Source organism: Pholcus phalangioides, unplaced genomic scaffold, assembly GCF_987345545.1.
Source record: "Pholcus phalangioides strain wild (caught in Gottingen) unplaced genomic scaffold, Ppha-v1.0 ptg000016l_1, whole genome shotgun sequence".
NCBI lineage: Eukaryota > Metazoa > Arthropoda > Arachnida > Araneae > Pholcidae > Pholcus > Pholcus phalangioides.
Window position 1 is genome coordinate 13,542,170 of NW_028301609.1, and position 19,786 is coordinate 13,561,955.

The window sequence follows — 19,786 nt, forward strand, 5'->3', positions numbered from 1 at the left end:
TGCGTTGTCCATAGGCAATTTAACAATCACAGCATATTTTAGGTGGCAATACACATTTTTTAGTTGGCATGTAGCCCCTTCCCTATGATTTGTCAAGCTCTGTGATAATATGCAGTGAAATACATTGAAACCCTGTTCCGTAGGCTTCAAAAGTGTCCGTTAATGGGAGATGAAAGTTGGGGGGAGGGGGAACGTTATCATGTGATCAGTGACGGATTCCCATCGTGAGAAAGCTGGGTTCAAACCCAAACAGCAGCACAGTCTGCGGTCTCCAACATTAAGGCATAAACATGAACCGATTTCCTTGTTAAAACGTCTCGTGAAGGAGAGGAATAGGCCCACAATGGTACAAATATTCAATCATTACACTTCACTCATAGTTCAAAAAATAGACTAGGATCTTAAAACAAATTCCCACACAACACTACATAGGCCTACACTGTTAAGCCTCAAAGCAGAACGTTTTGCATTGTCCTGCAACAAGTCCTCAGCTGACTGGAAATGTTCTGTAGTTCCCCATAATAGTGTTTTTCTACATTTTTCTTACAATTCTTCTCGATTGTTTTGCAGTAGCACCGATTGTTCTGTTGTGTACGGTGCAGATTTCAGCATATTTAGCTTTGGGGCTGTTAGGCACACATTTTCGGCATTACTCATTAGGTATTAAATTAAGCTCCACCAGCTTAAATCTATTCATTGGCACAGAGCGGCAGGCCATGATTCAGTAAGGAGAATCTAAAGCAGAATATTCCAAGAATCTGTGCCGTAAAAAACGTCACAGAAAAAATCAGCGCTACTGCAGAACAATCCGCATAAAATTTTAAAGAAAGTGCAGTGAAAAAACCACTATTTTATGAATTTTTACAATCAGAACATTTCCGGTCAACCAATGGTTCGTGGCAGAAGAATGCAAAACATTCTGCTTTGGGGGGAAGGGGGATAGAGATGGCAAATTGTCCATGGCAATAGACAAGAGGGTTTCACTGAATGTATGTAATCCTAGCCAGATCATTGCCTGGCTGCTCTGTCTCAATGAAGAAATATAAGCAAGTGGTCGAACACCTGGCCCATGATGGAAGATGTGCATGTATGGGTTGCGAACCTCAAGTTCGTTCCTGTGTAATGCTTGTGCACTGCTGCTATAAAATTTTCTAACTACGAATAAAGTGTAATGCTTGAATAATTGTGTTGTTGTAAGCTCCATGCTCTCTGCGGCAAAACTTTTTAATGGGGATAATAGACATCCATTCGCATCTTGAAGTTAGGACCACATGCACAACTCCATCAAACACCAACTCTGGCCATATAGCTATATTGCAATATATTGCTGCTAATGAGTTGTTGGGTTGGAAATGAAGGGGGGTATGAATGAATGATTGAATTATGAATGAATTAGGTTGGAATGAATGATTTATAGGAGAAAACATCTTATCTACATCCTTCCGTCCGTACTGGCATCATTATTGAGCCCTCACCCAAAGTGTATAATACATGCAGTTGATGCTGTAAACCACAATAAACATCCATTTAACTAATTCGAAAACAAATAATGCTTTTATAAATGCTTGTCTAATTATGCTTTCATGGTCGGAATGCACAGGGTCTCAACCAGACGCATCATCAGCTGGGACAAGCACGCGCATTCTGTGACACTCCATTATAATGATAAAGAAGAGGTTAGAGCAGTGATTCCCAACATGGCCGTTAACACCTCCTTGGGGGCGGTAGAAGCTATGAGTATAACATAGGATCCTATGGGTTGCACTGCATTGGGAGAAAAAATTTCTGAAATGGACGATGGGACGAAAAAAAGGTTGGAAAACCATGGGTTAGAGGGTAAAATTTATGCTCCCTCTGGTCCGGCGCACCAGACCCACCTGCATGGGCCCCAACATCATGGAGCAGGGCCCCTATGCAAGGAACTTTTATACGGGGGCCCGACCAGACTTTCACGGGCCCCTTTATGATAAATTAATAGCGTGAAAAAGCAATAAAATTGTGAAAGTAGTCTAGGGACTCGGGCTAGAGCCTTGTAAGCCCACCCCATGTGGGGGCCATGCCTACCTGCTCTGCCCCCCCCCCTCCCAGTTGCAGCCCAGGGAATACATACACAGCTATCGATGAAATGGGTGATTAAAAACATCAAAACTTCAATAATTCAAGTCATTTACAGAAAATCCAACACGGGCAGTTATAATGAGAAATTCAAGTAACTATAGATATTCATAGAATTCTAATGGTTTTTTCGAACTCTCATCTTAGTAGTGGGAGTTCACCGCGCACATGACATACACACACACACACACACAAAAAAGACGTGCAACCCATGGATTCTAATAAAATACTAATGAAAGCATGGGAATGATTTATACTGTCGATAATCGAAATTCGGGATCATTGTTAGCGCATGAATTATCGCGAATTATATTACTTCCACTAAAAGCCGTAGCGGCGTGTTCGCAACACGCACAATAGATATAAACAATTTACCTTCCACGTAGAATATAATCGGCGCATCCGCCGGTAGAAAGCGTCTTTGTCCGCGCTAATGTTGGCCATTTCTGTTCATCTAACTCCTTTTTCCACAAAATTAACAATCAAATGGCGACTTTTTTCACTTGAAAAGGAAAAAAAACAAAAACAAAAAACCTTGTGTTATGTCGTACGCACACCACGGAAAATAGCGGGAGAAAAAACTGCCCAGCGTTGCCAAAAACCGACTCGTGAACTAGTCCCTGTCTGTTGATATGAACGGCATTCTACGGATTTCGTAACGAGAGTTACATTGATACTCTTCGATTGGCGTTAATGTCGTCGTGCGGAAATGCGATCGATGTGATTATTGGGAAATGTCTGGGGTGACCATATGTCCCGTATTTTCCGGGACAGTCCCTGCTTGTTTTTTTTGGCCGTCCCGACGTTTTTTAGCGAAAGTGTCCCGGTTTTTCCCGTGTTTTACACGAAGCTTACTTGAATTTTGTTATGTGTAGTGCTGCCATCTGCCACCAGTTTTTCTAACTATGAGTGAAGTGTTATGATTGAAGGGGTTTTTTGATAGTGTACACCAGTGCCACTTATCGGCTGTTTTTTGCGTTATTTTTTCCTGTCTTAAAAATTCCCGTGACGTAGCGATACTAATAATGCAAACCGTTTCATTTTTCCGGTTTTTATGAATTTTTGAAGTTTCTACGGATTTTTTGCCCACCCTGTATATCATCCAATGCATTAAAATTCTACATTAAATTTACTAAAAATAATTTGGAGGAAAATCTTATTATCACAAGTACATCCTTCTACATCCAAAAAACACAAAATTTATATATTTATTGAAAATACAAAAATCACTCTCCTCATTTCCTGCTTTTTAAAGAATCGTGATTCTCCGCGTTATGTTACCTGCACACACATGCTCGCAGCTTAAAGATAAGTTTTTTGTACCTTTTATTTGTGCGTTGCTGAGAAAGTTTCTAGTGAAGTGGCATCCCTGAGTTCATAGGGTTATGACCAGAGGCGTATTACACGGGAGAGAACATTAGGGGGGGGGGGGTGACTCCTGCTCTCTTCCCTAAAACGATCGAAAATTAAAAATATTTTCAAACATTTTAGTAAAAAAATAAAATATCAAAAGAATAATACCTTACCTTTACACCGTAATTTTACCTTTATCAATTTCTGTTAATTTAAGATGCTTTTTGATTCCTTGTGCCCCCCCCCCCCCAAAGGTCGATCTTGCGTACGCCAATGCTCGTGACTAGGGCGCACAGTATAGTAATGTGGTAGGTCTTCTCATCATTTATTGCAGGTATAATGGATGAGAAAGAATAAAAATTCTGCTACCACACCACACACATTTCAAGCTGCAGGCTTTGCCCTAAGGAAAATCAGATAGTGTTGCTGTCAATCCAGCTGGCTTTTTTCTTACCATAGAGTGGATACACTTTCTTCCAACTATCTTCTAGCTTTGGGCTAGGAGCTCAGCCCTATTACAAAGTATATGGGGGGGGGGGGGAAGAACAAGCACCCTGAACCCTTAGGTTTTGATGATTATGCTCAACATTGTGTAGATGAAATGAACTTCTGTCGATATATATACGCAGTCAGCATTGCGACAATGGAATTCAACAACTCAAAAATAAAAACAATTTCGAACACAAATAACAGTTGCGAGCCGATATCTTCCCGTTTGAAAAAGTCTCGCCTAAATGAGCAACAGGCCTGCAAAACGCTACAAATATCCAGTCCACTACACTTCATTTCTGAAATATAGATGACACCACACTGACAAAAATCAGACAACACTAGATACGCCCTCAGACTGTTAGGTACACACACTTACACTTCCGGCACAACTCACTAGCTAGTAAAATGCCGATGGTGATAGAATAGACCCGAGTTGTGCTCGGTTCTAAAGGGATAAAAGGGAAAGGTTTTCTCATGGTGCAGTCTGGTAACGTAAATTCTACCACAAGTCATTACACCGCTCAGTTATTGTTAGGCGCAGCATAACATTGATGGTCCTTGCACCTATAAAAAACAAACTCCAATCCAATCCGAATGTGCATATGCACCTTCGAATGAATGACAGTGCGTATCGTAGCAAATCCGTCGGAAAAAATCGGAAAATTAAGCACCCATAGTGATTTGTGGCATGGATCCCAGCACCCCCAGAACTGATTCAGAAATTAAAATTTCCGATATAAAACTAAAGACGAGCACCCACAGTTTAGAAACACTTCCGACGCCCCTGATCAAAAATACTTGTTTAGGTGAATTGAGAAACACACTGTAAGTATATTTCTATAGTGAGAACTAGAACGACTTGTGGCAACAGGTGTGAATTCATGCAAATCGGTAGTGCTGACGTAATACCAACATCGTGTTTCTTTGTGTATAAATACGTAACGAATATTGACTTCCCTTTACACAGCTAACATGTTCTCATAGTTAATTTTGTTGTACTAAAACATGAAGTTAAGTTTCTCTTGTCTTCATTGCTGAGAGGATCGCCTTAAGACTTACGCCACTTACCAAATAAAACTGTAACAATTTTCCGATTGAAATTAGTAACCGGATTTTTATTAATGTCATATAAAAAAAGTAATATGATATATTAGTTAATATTTTATAAGCAATAATATTAGTTAAATTATGAAGTTTGCTTCGAAATTTTAAAAGTTGTTATTAGTGTGGGGTAAAGTATTGTAAGTAAAACTCGCAAAATGTAGCTACCGTAGGAGTTCGGACTCTGACACTGATACTAATTATGATGATCCGGCACTAGTAAATAGGGTCACCAAGGAACTTTCCGACTGTGTTAAGTTATCTAATGTAACGGCACATCCAGTTTTGCCACCTGTAACTGGAAATTCAGAGATCCCTGACGAAGGCAATGGCGATGACAAAAGTAGATTCAACGTGGAGAAATTGAAAACCAAAAACTCTAAAAGTGACAAGCATGTTAACAAAAATATTACTGTTGCCAAGGCCCCTCTATCTAATGCATGTATGGCAAAAACTTCAAATCGTTATCTGCCGTCTCTTCAATCCAGGATCTCGAAAGGGAAACCGGATCCAGCACTTGGTTTCACGGTCACAACTGACGAGCCAGATAATCAGCCAAAACTGACGAAGTCACAGAGATCAAAAGCTAGAAAAAAGGCAAAAAAGATGTCTACAAGAGCAAACGAGGTGATGCTCTCCACCGGAAATAACAACTCCACTGGAGCTACTGCTACCCCCATATTTGAAGATAAATCAACAAATGAGTTTGCAATCGCTTCAGCAAGTCATCGAAGTCCAGTGAGAGACCCAGGTGGTGTTGGGGAGTGCAATGGAGAGTCGGATTCAGTGGGACTGAGTAGGGTAGAATCTAGAATTGACAATGATCATCCTGATGGTGACAACGATGAATTTACTCAAGTCAACAGAGACGAAAAAAAGTTAATGTACCCCAAATTGTCTTATCCTCTTGGGGATCCAACTGGCTTGCAACCTTTATTTAGTGAAAATGATCACAGGAACGTCACAAGGTTCTTGGACGATAATAGGTTCGAGTATCATACGTACCAAATGAATAGTGAAAGGTCCTTAAAATTTGTAATACGTGGTTTACCAGCAAATGTTAACCACTCTGATATCACTAATGACTTATCAAAACAAGGATTCGATGTGATAAAAGTATGCAATCTCAAAAACTATACCACAGGAAGAGTACTCCCGCTCTTCTTGGTGGAAGTTCCGATCAACTCTAAAGAGACTGCCAACTTGGCCGACATCGACGGGGTCCCAATAGAGATTGAACGGTACAAAGGAAATCGTTTTCCCCTGTAATGGAGGAACTGCATGAAATTCGGACATACAACTTATTTTTGCCATAATCAAGTCATATGCGCATTTTGTTCAGAAAGACACAGTACTAGAAGCTGCTTGGTTAAGGGAGATCTGAACAAGATAAAGTGTTACTTCTGTGGAGGCCCTCATACTGGAACGTATTCTAAGTGCCCTGCCAGACCTGCTTCCACAGGCGAATCTGGAAGAACCTTCATCTCCAAGCTTCCACCTTCGCTTCGAGAATTCCCCCTTCTAGGCAGCGTAGGAAACAACGTAGTTTTAGAACGAGGAAGAGACAGAAATGGGGAAAACAAGTTTTTTGAAAATAAGTTGTCTACTAAAACGGAGTCAAATCCTTGGGTCAAGGCTAGTACGATCCCGTTGGTATTACAACGTTCTGTAGACGAAGTCTTAAAGGGACCACATATTCTTGGAATAGGCAAAGTGCATCTCACGGAAGCCGAACTGATCGAGGAGCTGAACAGAAAGTATAACGAAGCCGAGGAAGTGAAAATATTAGATTACAAAAATAATCAATTTGGAATTAATTTCACAGATGTAATTCATGAATTCAACAAACATCTTAATAATCGTGATGATCCTTTCGGCGGTCACATAGTCAAGCCGTCTGAACTTTCCAAATCTTATAATAATTCTGTAAACAGGCAAATGCCAGAATCTTACTTTGTCATTGATGAAACTGATGTCACTGATGTGTCTGTACATTCAGTTTGTATGTCTTGAACTACTAATGAAACAGTGGAGAATTCACAGAAGAACAACATCGAGAACTTTTCCAATGTTGTGCGAGAACTTTTGGTCAATATGGGCATTCCTGCAGATAAAGCTCATAACCTTATTCAAATTCTGATTGGTTTTATTTCAGCGCTCAAAAATTAATACACCAGTGTCAACTATCAGCAAACCGCTGAAAATTCTGGCGTGGAATGCCACTGGGCTTAAACAGGAACTACAAGAATTCAAACAGTTACTCTATGACCTACAAATTGATGTAGCACTGGTTTGTGAAAGTTTTTTAAAACCTTCTCATATTTCCAATATCTCTAATTTTATTTGTTTACGTGAAAACCGTCTACACTGAAGCGGTGGTAGAATTGCGGTGTTCGTTAAAAAAGACATTCCTCACCAAAAACTTTCGATTCCTTCTTCAACTGAAATGAAAGCTTTGGCAGTAAACATCTTCATCAACAGATCACCAATAACCATTTCTGCAATTTACAAACCACCTAATTACCATGTTGATATCAATCTCCTAAACCAGGGGCGTAGCCAGAAATTTCGTTCGGGAGGGGACCACTTTCATTTCGGAGGGGGACCAAAGGGACAGAACAATGGATTTGGCCATCTTTTTCCCTTTTTTCGGTCATTTTCTCACATTTCGGGGGGGGGGGGCCAGACCCCCAAGTCCCCTCCCCCTCGCTACGCCCTTGTCCTAAACTATCTCGTTAATATCAACAATCCGGTACTAATTGCTGGCGACTGGAACTATAAAAGCCCTACATTCTTCAGCCATTCCACAAATAGACAAGGTAGAGTTCTCGGAAGATTTTGTAGGGATAATTGCTTGTGCATTCATTCATCGAACATTCCGACCAATTATCCTACTAGCCGATTTTATCGACCCGATGTTCTGGACTATGGAATCTCCAAAAACTTTAGGCACAACATCACTTTCGAAACAACTGCCAAACTTAATTCAACTCACAACCCTGTTATTTTCACCATCGATATAACTAGACCAAAGGATATTCCATATCAACTAGTTACCAACTGGGAAATCTTCCGCTCTACGCTGGAAACATTACCAGTGTGGAACTCAGCAGAATTGACGACGATCTGTATCGAAAATGCAGTAGTTGATGTGACTGAACAAATTAAAACAGCTATTCAAGCCTCTACCAGGAAGATTAAGGCAAAAGAAAACAGATTTGGCATTTCTGAAGAATTGCGGGACAAAATCAGGCTAAAAAACCGGGTCCGAAAACTCTGGCAAAGATTTAGAAGACGGTCGGTCTGACAAAACCACTCTAAACAGACTAGAAAAGGAAATAAGACAAGAAACAACTGAATATGTCAATGAGAGATTCGCCCACTTCATTGAGGAAGCCAAGGCATCCGATGGCTCACTTTGGAAGGAGTGAAAAATCTGTAAACGAAAATCTCCAGCGGTGGACAAAATTACAAACGAACAAGGTCAACTGTTGTATACAAACCAAGAGATTGTTGAAACGTTTGCTGATAACTATGAAAAGCAATTTATGCCAAACAGTCTGCAATCTCGAAGTATTGCTTCAGCTCATCATGGAAAAGTTCAAGAATTCCTGGATAGAGTTCGCTCGGATGCCTTGCGCGGAATGGGTGCTGCCGGTTTGACCAATGTTGACGAAATCAAGGACATGATTAACAAACTCAAAACTAAAAAAGCTTCTGGTCATGATGAAATTTCAAATCTCGCTCTTAAAAATCTTCCTCTTTCTATCCTCAAATCATTCACTAATATATTCAATAGCATGCTTCAGACAAGCTATTTTCCCAATGTCTGGAAACTTTCTATCGTCAAACCTCTTCATAAATCTGGAACTGACCCACTTTTCTCTCAAAACTCCAGACCTATCAGCTTACTCAGTAACATTTCTAAAGTCTTTGAACGTATCTATATTTCACGTCTTAACGCTTTCCTGTCCTTCAACAGCATTCTTCGAAGTGAGCAGCACGGATTCAGGCGGGGGCATTCTTGCATTACTCAGCTGCACAGAGTTACCGAGTTCGTGATGACTGCGTTCAACTACAAGGAACATGTCTGTGCTCTCTGTCTGGATATATGTAAGGCCTTCGACAAAACGAATCACACGACCTTATTATACAAACTAATTGACCTGGGTTTGCCTGACTATTTCATCATCTTTTTAAACAGTTACCTTTCCAATCGAAGATTTCAAGTCAAAAATGGCAACTGTCTCTCAACTGTTAGACCAATAAGAGCGTCTGTCCCGCAGGGTTCTTGTTTTGGACCACTGCTCTTTGCACTATACATCAATGACTTCCCAGCTCCTCAGCGCGGAATGCTTGGTCTATTTGCTGACGATGCCATCCTGTTGACCAATCACAAAAAAGGGAAAAAATGTATTGAAAATTTACAAGAATCAGCTGAAGACGTTGAGGACTGGTGCCGGGACAACGATATAAAATTGAATCATCAAAAATGTCAATATATTCTCCTCACTAGACGGTACAAGTTTCCAAGAACTCCCATATACATCGGCAACACGGTGTTAACAAGAAAACTCCAAGTCAAATATCTAGGTTGTATACTAGATAAGTCGCTCTAATTTTCTCCTCAGGTGACGTACGTAAGAAATAAGGCCTCACAAACAGTTGGGATGTTATCCAGAATCACATTCCCACAGGCCCGGCTAACGTTGAGGAATAAAGTATAATTCTTTTTAAAACTATTATTCGTCCTATTCTGACATATGCTGCCCCAGTGTGGGCTCATGACAGTCTTGCAAATATGAAACGTTTACAGGCACAGCAGAACATCATTCTTCGTCAGTTTATCAGAGCCCCCTGGTATGCGAGAGGAAAAAACATCCATAATGATCTTGACTTACCACTAATCTTGGACTATATCAAGGAGCTTGCAAATGCTCATTTTGACAGGCTACGATCTTCTGAACACCCGCATCTTAGAGAAATTGTCTATTATGACCCTAGAATACCCACAGTACACTCTAGGCCAATGGACTTGCTAAGCGTGGATTGGGTGACGAATTGATGTAATTTTCAGAACATTTTCATGATTTTTTTTTCCCCCAAACAATTTATCAATTTAATATCAGTTTTATTTGACATTGCAGATGCTGTGCTCACAGATCAGAGAAATTTATATGGTTTTTTTTCTTTTTTTCGCAATTAATCACATTTTTCTCATTCATAATTTGCTCTTGCATAAAATAATGCATCAAATTCATGTCATATTGCAATTGATGTTATTACAATACAGAGATGGTGTGTGTCATATCTTCATTATAACTTTTTCTTTGACGTTCTTAATTATGGTTGTATGACTGATGACGGTTCAACAGTACCTGTACTGCCGAATGAAATTTTTTACACAAAAATTTTGTCACATGAACTCTAATCTTTTATTGATTCAAACATCTCTGGTCAGTGTCTCTCGATTATGTAAAAATTTTATAATGTTTGAGGTTTTTGGGTAGCATATCATCAGCTACTTCCCTTAAGACATTTCCCCCTTGTTTTTCGACTGCGTTGTGTTTTCTCGATGAGCATTCATTTCGCAAAGATTTGTAAACAATACTCTCCTGGCTCGTTCATTCTCTACACACACATGCACAAACTTGTCTTGTTCCTTCACATACCACCCCTGGTGATCTGTAAATTGCCAGACAGCCCGCAAAGGCTGGGCAGCGACGGAATTCTGGTCTGGTAGCCACCGTAGGATTTCTGTGATTACAATCAAAAACAATATCGAAGGCAAGGGTGGCTTCAGTTTGCGTGTTTTACCGCTGACAAATAACAACTGTTAAAATTTCGAAGCAAACTTGATAATTTAATTATTATTACTACTCATAAAATATTAACTAATGTCATGTCACATTGTTTTCTTTTTTTCACGCAGTGCATTAAAATCCAATAACTAATTTCAATCAAAGAATTGTAACAATTTCATTTGGTAGATGACGGGAGGGGTTATACTTCATTAAAGTCTTTCTCACACGTAATACAGTCGAATACCGTTGTAGCGAAAATCTCGTTGTAACACTTTTCTAATCCCCCAAATAAGTTTACATAGGAACAATGCTACGTAACCTGGAATTCCTTTATAACGAAATTTCGTTTTAACAAAGTGATTCCTCCGGTCTCTTGGCGTTCGTTATAACAGGATTGGACTGTAATACTATCTGCATAATTGTTTTCAATATTTTCAAGGCGGCTAATTTTCTCTGATGAAATTTTATTTTGACTCGATTGGTTATGGGCAAGGGCGTAGCGGGGGGGGGGGGGGGGGGGGGGACTTGGGGGTCTGGTCCCCCCGAAATGTGAAAAAATGACCGAAAAAAGGGAAAAAGATGGCCAAATCCATTGTTCTGTCACTTTGGTCCCTCCCCCACGAACGAAATTTCTGGCTACGCCCCTGGTTATGGGTATAAAACCACTTAAGAAAAGCGCCATTTTTTCATGGTGAATAAGTTTACAAAAAATGGACGTTTATAGTATGAGAATGCTTCCGTGTACAACAGACTATTTTTGCTGCGCAAAAAAAATTCCCTACATGTATAAGCAGCATGTTATTTTATCATTCCGCACAGCTATCGAAATTCTGTGAGCAAAGAAACAGGTCTATGCAGGTGTAATAGAAGACAATGTGCCCCCTACCTGGAAAAAAAATTAACTAAATGGCACATTTCATGTAATGACATTTTTCCTTTTTATTGCGAGCATTTTGGTGCTCATCATTCTCTGGAGCTGAGCCCCCCCCCCCCCCAAGACAGATCTTTGGTGGGGCTCTCCTCTAAAGTGAATTTATAGTGTAAAAAAAGAAAGAAAAACGAGGTTTGTGCCCCGGGTCTCCGTGCTAGAGCCCTGCCTGCCCTACCCTTGTAGGGGGTGGGGGCGTCCGAGTGCCAAAATGCTCGTCTTCCACTATGAAGGTTACCATCAAGATTCATGGGTTCGAATCCGGGCATAGAACGTCAGAAGCAAGTTCTTTATCTACCGAGCCTTCATTTCTCACCTAACTCTACTGGTGAAAATTGCCGTATGGCGATATATGGCCGGAGTGGCTAGAGTGTGCGGTAAAGTACCCTTGTAGGGGTCATACGTCACTCAAACCATTGAGGATAGATATACTTGATTTCATACTCAGGAGATATTCACAGACAACTTTGATGGACACCCTACGATTCAATGAAATTATCATCATGATTAATTCAGTTAAAGTCATATGCAAGAATTCTTGTTCGGGTGTTTTCTTCTGATGAGGATTATAATTAAGCTCTCGATCCATGAAGGGCGCGGTAGCCCGGTCGATAAGACACTCGCCTAAAGTACCAAAGGATTTTTAGAGGTGTCGCGAGTTCGATACCCGGTTCGTCCTTGTCAGAAAACTTTCCTGACACAGGGGTACAACAAAAAAACGGCGACTTGACCACAGCAAAAAATTGCTACCGCACGGAGTCCCCAATCGAGGGGTTAGCGCACCAACCTCTCGACGAGTATAAAATAAAAAGCAAGCCTGCCGTTCGGAATCGGCAATAAATCGTAGGTCCCGGTCTAATTAGCCCTCGTGTGCAGAAAATGACCATGGTGCGACAAAAATGGTCAATCCATGAAAACGACAGGGGTCCAACCATGAGTTCAACCAGGAACGGGGACCCACATCCAGCAGTACACGCCCCCAATTTGAATTTGCAGTGGAAAACAAAAACAGAATAATCTTATGAGAATTATATCGGGGCCCCGGGCAAGAGTCCTGCCCGACCCACTGTTTTTGTGGGGGGGACCATGCAAGGACCTCAGTCGAGTCCGCATAGAATAGGAGCTTCCACGATAAGATCTGAACATCAATGAATTATGACAATAAATGTAAATTAAGAGTGCTGCCTGGGCACTTTTTAATTTTGCCCCGGGGCTAGATTTCGAAGCAGAAGGGACACCCTTTTTTTGGATTAAATGCACAAAAATTTGTTCGAGTTCTGTAGAAAAACCTCATTGTCATCAGGGTTTCAACGGACCAGTCTTATAACTAGTGTTATCAAGGGTTCCGCGAGAAACTTTACCCTGGTATAGAGAACAGATATAGGTATACAGAAGTGGGCAGTCAGTACATTCCGGAGTAAAACAGCACGGCACTACAGATTCTTCTATTATGGTGTTGGCTGAAAGAGGCATTTGTCGGGAGATGAACAAGGAATCCAAATTGGGCGGAATCGACTAACGAAAGGAGTCATTCAGAAAAATGTTGATAAAGAGTGAAAAGGTCTTTAACAAAAAAAACCTTTTTTTTTTCAGGAACTAGCTTCTCCAGTGATAGGTGACACTTTTTGGAAATGCAAGACAGGTGTGTCGAGATGAATTAAGCATTGAATAGCAGAGAGCTGTGAATAGGGCATTTCAACACTGAAAACTCATTTACTGCTCTTATTTATCCACTCGCGCTTTTCCTTCAAAATTTGGTGTAAAAATTTCAGAGTGTGAAAACAGTCATAATAAATCTGCCATAAAAATGCCGCCCTCTGTAATCACGCCGTCCTAGGCGGCCGCCTCATGCCGGACCTGCCCGGTGGTCCACGAAGCCCTTAAGACGCCCCCTGGTTAGAACCCATCAACTTTTTTCCCACTGGGAAATGTGTGAATTTTCATGTACTTACATCAACAGGTTTTCGAGAGAGAGTGATTTTTTTATGGTTGTCCTTACACTTTTCCCCCCCACCACCTTATGTCCAAAGATGAAAAATTGAATAGAAATGCTTGAACAAAGTCTCTCATCACATAGTTTATTATTTTACGCGTGGTTACCATACTAAATATATTTAGGGAAAGACGTACTCTACACTTGTTTATACTAGGTGTACAGAAAAATTTTGTAGGTTGAGAACCACTGTTCTACAACTATAAGCTATAGTGACAGATGGAATATATTGGTAGAGCAGTCGGACATTCGAGGGACCCGCATTCGAGTTGCGGCAGCGATGAAATTTTTCCAAAAATCAGTATCTCTACAAAATGTATTTTTGTAGAAAATACAAATTTTCTGTATACCTTGTATTAACACGTGTGAAGAGGAAGTACATCTTTCTCTAAATATATTCACCATTCGGTATGGAGACAATCAGCTAGTAAGTCCCGACATCATTTACGAGCAATTACTAGCTGATTGTTGTCACCGGTCATTGCACTGTACTGTCCAGCCAAGGTTTCTAGAATATATTCAACCATTCAGCATATATATGCGCTCCATTGGTTAAATATTTCATCTGTCAATTGGTCATCTGGCACAAGTGCACATTTTGGCACCTCCTTGTAATGCTGGAGAGGTTTGAGAATAAAGTTTGAGCCTCCTCTGGTCCTGGGCACGAGATCTGCCTGCTTTCCCCCCTAGTTGCGGCCTGTTCTGACGAATGATTTACTCTTTGGAGAATTTACCTACGGCGATTTTTAGTGATATCTGCCAATAACTAATATGTTTTCAATGCTGCTTACTTGAATTCAAAGATTGAAATCAAGGATGACAATTTTCTAAACTTCTAAATGTTTATTATTCTCACATATTTGTAGTGTTTCATGTTTTATTCATTGAGTTCATTTTGATTCACTGCAATTCACAGTAATACTTCATTTTCTGTGAATGGCAACTTCACGTTTCTTATCATTTTTGGCGACAATTGGCACGGAGTTCCCGTATATTTAGGATCTCAATTTTCTGTGATCTCTCTCTCTCTCAAAAAAAAAAACCAACCACAGTTCAGCATACAGATCAATTAGTCTCAATTAAGTTGGTCATATTTCATGAAGAAAAATATGGTGAATTGGAACCCTAAACACGAGAAAATACAAGACACTGCCAATTTTGTTGCCAATAAAAAAGTTCTAAAGATAAGAAAAATTTCCAATAATTGTTAAAATTCAATGGTGGAGAAATGAAGCACCACTTCATATGGCATTGGATTAAAGTAATCCCAGAAAGAAAAAAAATTTGAAAAAAACAAATACTCGAGATGTCTATAAAAAAATTGCTAGAAAAATTGACTTCTCTATACACAATTTAATAAGCAATGCTTTTAACAATTCAAATACAATACCATCTGGAAGAGTAACCATTTACTGATGCAACTAATCATAGTGATACAACTTGACCAATGAACAAAATCAGGATAGAGTTTGGGGCTTTGTTCGTGCACCTTATGATACTTAAAAAATATATTTTTTAACACTAATCAAAAAGGAGAAAGATGAACAAATTTGTTACTCAAAACTGTATCAGCTGTTTGGCTAACAGTCGACACTCGTTATAACAATATTAACTATAACCTGTTATAGTGGCCATTTCATTACAAGGACCTGTAGGATATGCCCTAAATGTGTTCACAGAAGTATCATACATGTTTCACTTTTGATTTACGACTCTCCCGATACAGCACCCATTTCCAACAGGATGGGGAGGGGGGAATCATTATATCGAGCATCCACTGTATCAAACATTTGACAATGCTCATTTATCCAATCAAGGAACTAAAAAGCAAATTAGCTTGCTATACACTATATACACATTTCAACATTACATCATTTACGTTATTCAAATAATGCATCACAAAAAATTTGTCAAATGGCCATATATTCATTACCACTTAAAAAAATATAGCATATGCCGCTCTTCAAATTTCTCTTTATGACAAAAATTTTAAAGCACTTCCAATTGAAACACAGACTACATGCTCAAGACAACAAACATCTTTGAAGGCGGCATAAAACAATAGAAAAGGCAGGGCTCCCAATTGACCTACTTTTTTGGTGAAATGGGAAATTTTCCTACTTTTTCTAATCAAATTTTCCAACAAAATACATTTAAATGAAAAGGGAATCGTCCAAATATTGCCAAATAATACAAATGTAATAGATTGCAATTAATTATTCTGCCAAAGCCGGAGTTGCATAGTTTTTCAGGCTATTTAAGGGGTGATGTATGTGGGCCATAGAATTTCCTTTGTTTAATTTGAGAGTTCAAAAACTTGTGTTAATGTTCTGTGTGTGTGTGTGTAGTCATTAAAAACTTTGCACATTTTGTGTATAGGTGACAACAGTTTGAATAACAAAACCAGTTGGATGTATAAGCTTATTCTAGGTTTAATGAATTATGATGCTAAATCAATAGTATTCATTCGTTCTTCTGTATTTTTAGGACATACAGACGTGTAAACAATGTTTACAAAGCTCTGCAAGCAAGCTAGAAATGAAAGTGCTTTATTTGTCAAAAACGATTATGCTGGCATTGAACAGGGAAATGTAAACAAATCCCTTCAAAAAAGATGGACAGCACAGTAAAACCTTCCGCTTCTATTATTTACATTTGGAGCTGTAATTTAGGCCCCACACGTTTTGCACTGTACTACTGGAAGTCATCTCGAACGACTGTCATCCTTAAAAAAAACTTGCATGTCTTCATAATTTGCTATGGATTGTCAAAGATGGTTGACAATTCGGACCGTGGAAGACTCCAAGAAAAAGAAAAAAAAAAGAATTTAATATATATTGTGAGGAGAGTCAGAAAAGAATTATCTGTAGTTGCTCATAATATGTTGTGGCCTAAAATTTTTTTTGTTATCAAGTCATTCCTGTCATTTCGCTTTGGCTCAAGTCAATCTTATAAAGAAATTGGCTGAAATAGTGCTATTTTTTTTCCAAATTTATAAAAACCATGAGGGATTTTTTTCTCTCAAAGGGCAAAGTTTGTGTTGTCTTGGGGAGGGGGTATAACCTCCCACTTGTCCTACTTTATCTAATTTTTTCAGCGGGAAGCCCTGAAGATGGTGATTTTTCTTCCCCTTCAATATAAAATGCATCAAAAACAACGGAAAAAACGAGCCTTTCAAAATTCTCCAGAAAATAAAAATCGTTGAATTTGCTTGTGGAAATAAAACCCGGGCATATAAAAAAAAATCTGAATTACTCTCCCAGAGAACCAAAAAACAAACCAGTTAAGCTCATGGTAGTGAAAAAAAGTTTCAAAAAAACATTCATGATTCAGAGTAAAAGTTTGACATCATCACTGAAAATGTCAAACATTAGGAAAATTTGCAACCTTAACTACTCGAAAGACACTATGAATTATTAGCTCTGATCATTTTTCTGTCTCATCATTAGGAATAATATTTATTTTACTCAGAAAATACCACAAGTGTATCGGACAACAAAAAAACAGATATAAAATATACAACACTTATATTTAAAAAAAAACAATATCTGCGCATCGATTCATGCAGCAAATACTTTATCCAAAATCTAATACTGAAAAGTAGTAACAAAACTCTCACCCGTTACAAGAAGGTGCTCTAGAAAAAAAAAAAATTATCATTACAAACATTTGCGCTCTGCAATAAAAATAAATGTATAGGAAAATACATTACCGCCTGTCAGAAATTGATACATTCTTGTTTGGGGGATGGCAAAAGCCTTTTTCCGACATGGAAAAAACAATTTAAAAAAGATCCTTTTAATACAATTATACTGAGACTATTTCTCTGTATACTTTTATCTGTTGCAGGTGATACAAATATTTCTCGGTAGGCACTGACATGTAAAAAAAAAACTATGCATGTTTTTTCCAAATATCGGGTAAAAAAAGAAAGCTATGTACATCAGTTGAGTGAAATTTACATTTTACAAACAAACATTTCAGTGTAGAAGACTAAAATACCATTTGTCGATTGATTTCAAATATCAAATCTAAACGTGTAAAATAACTAGAAGGTCGTACTTGATCTTATTCAAAGAAAACCAATTACACAAGACAAAGTGGCAGCAGGAAAACAAAACAGATTTTGTCAAAGGGTCCCCTGCATTTAGGACCCATGAGCTAATAAAATAGTACTCCATTCAACTGAAATACTAATACTACTTCCAATAACAGCATAGGACTAATAGATTGACCATTTACATCATCGAAAGGCTTTATCTATCTTGTGAGAAAAACCAGATAACGATCACTGGGACACACAACGCCACGACCAGAAGCGAGGTGAGAACTGTTTTTTGAGTTTTTGTCTGCCTGAGATCAGCAGCATTGTTGAGGTGTTCCTGGATGACTTCATCCTTCTGATCACCGCTACGTCGGTTGAAGCCGCAGAACCAGTTGCAACCTCTCTTCAAAAACACCAGACAGATATGAGGTGGAGCTCTGCGATTTTTCTGTTTCTCAACATCTACGGGAACCAAAACAGTTAGGGAAAAACCAGATTAGAAATACAGAGAGAATGTTCAAAAACCAAACGTAAACACATTCACATTACAAAAATGAAGATTTAGTAAAAAACAGAAATATTCTCCATATATTGTTGTTCATTGATGTATCTATTCATTTATAAAATTTCATTCAACAACTGATTTAATAAAAAGTATGAATAACAAACAGAGGATGGCACTGAGTCACAAGGAATTTTCTTACACTAGGCAGAACTGAACATATTTTATCACAAAAATATATATAAATGAACATATTTTGGTATTTTTAGATTATCTATGATTAATTTTTTTTTTACCTGTTTCATGATTAAATTTTTTTAGCGTATCTGTTTCTTCCTCCTCCTCCTCATCACTTTCCTCCGATTTTTCTTCTTGCCTTCTGAGTTCACTGGCTCGTTTCATTTGCAGATTTTCTTTGTCATCATCTCTCGCAGTCGAATCATACCGTGTCCAAAATGTCGTTCGAATCAGCTGCAGAAATTTTTTTTAACAATCGTTAGGTGTGTATCAAGAACACAAAAATGCAGATATATATACACAAGCAAAAACTATCACAAACATTTGAAGAAAATCATGAAAATGAAGAAAACAATTGTCTTCCCCATTAAAAAAAGAACATTGTTACAGGATGTGACAAGGCCAACAACAATCTAAGAATACATTAATTTCAACAACTCAATCACTCCCAGCTAATTTGAAAGGTACACACACATGCATATGTAGCATTTCGATGTAATACACCCTTTCAGAAGACACTGAAATCGCTGCAACAATACATTAGATTTCACTCAGAATTGCTTCCAGCACATTTATAAACACCTTTCTAGATTTTTTTCTTCAGAGGGCATCTAGTGACACCAGTATTTTGCCCCCATATGCAAATGAAAGTGTTAATGAGGATGCAGCTATTGCAGTATAAGACAAAAAAAGTGTAGGTTATAATAAACATATTTGCAGGAAACACATCGAAACACACCCAAGTTTTATCAATTAACAAATTATGACTTTCACAATTGTCAATAAATGTTCATAAATACATTATCTAATAACAACGCCGATTTAAAAAAGATGCCAACAAATGCTTAAATTTGGTGTATGTGTAATGATATGTCTCTCGATATAAAAATCCTTACAATGAGGGACGCCAGAAGTCAAAAATGATTGGTGTTGCTCAGTCACTTCTCTGTACAGGCCACGATATTTACATATATTTTCCACTGACCATACGTCCTTTTTTGAAGTAGAGTGTCCTGTTTTTTTATTTCGAATCTATTTGATTTCAGCGATAACCCGTTCTTCAACCTACTTTTGCAGTAGTGGTAAGATTTTTACCACAGTAAAATGTAACAAACCTACGCAGGAGGGGGTATAGGGGTACCATGTCTGCCCCAAGACCAGTGCCGTCTTAATGCATGGACCCACCCGGGCACCTCACAAAAATGAGATCCAGTTA

At 38.7% G+C, this 19,786-nt stretch overlaps 2 protein-coding genes across 2 annotated transcripts in view; both read right to left on the minus strand.

The window, feature by feature from the left end:
• Positions 1 to 2,730, minus strand: part of dre4 (SPT16 homolog, facilitates chromatin remodeling subunit dre4) — a 57,113-nt gene extending 54,383 nt beyond the window's left edge. Inside the window, exon 1 of the mRNA XM_089245662.1 lies at positions 2,491 to 2,730. Coding sequence (XP_089101788.1) covers positions 2,491 to 2,559 — 69 coding nt within the window. The 5' untranslated portion in view covers positions 2,560 to 2,730. The remainder of the gene's footprint in view (positions 1 to 2,490) is intronic.
• A 14,492-nt stretch (positions 2,731 to 17,222) lies between these two features.
• Positions 17,223 to 19,786, minus strand: part of LOC149075106 (sodium/mannose cotransporter SLC5A10-like) — a 39,134-nt gene continuing 36,570 nt past the window's right edge. Inside the window, exons 14-15 of the mRNA XM_089245664.1 lie at positions 18,630 to 18,804; positions 17,223 to 18,293 (exon numbers count right to left, since the gene is read on the minus strand). Coding sequence (XP_089101790.1) covers positions 18,043 to 18,293; positions 18,630 to 18,804 — 426 coding nt within the window. The 3' untranslated portion in view covers positions 17,223 to 18,042. The remainder of the gene's footprint in view (positions 18,294 to 18,629; positions 18,805 to 19,786) is intronic.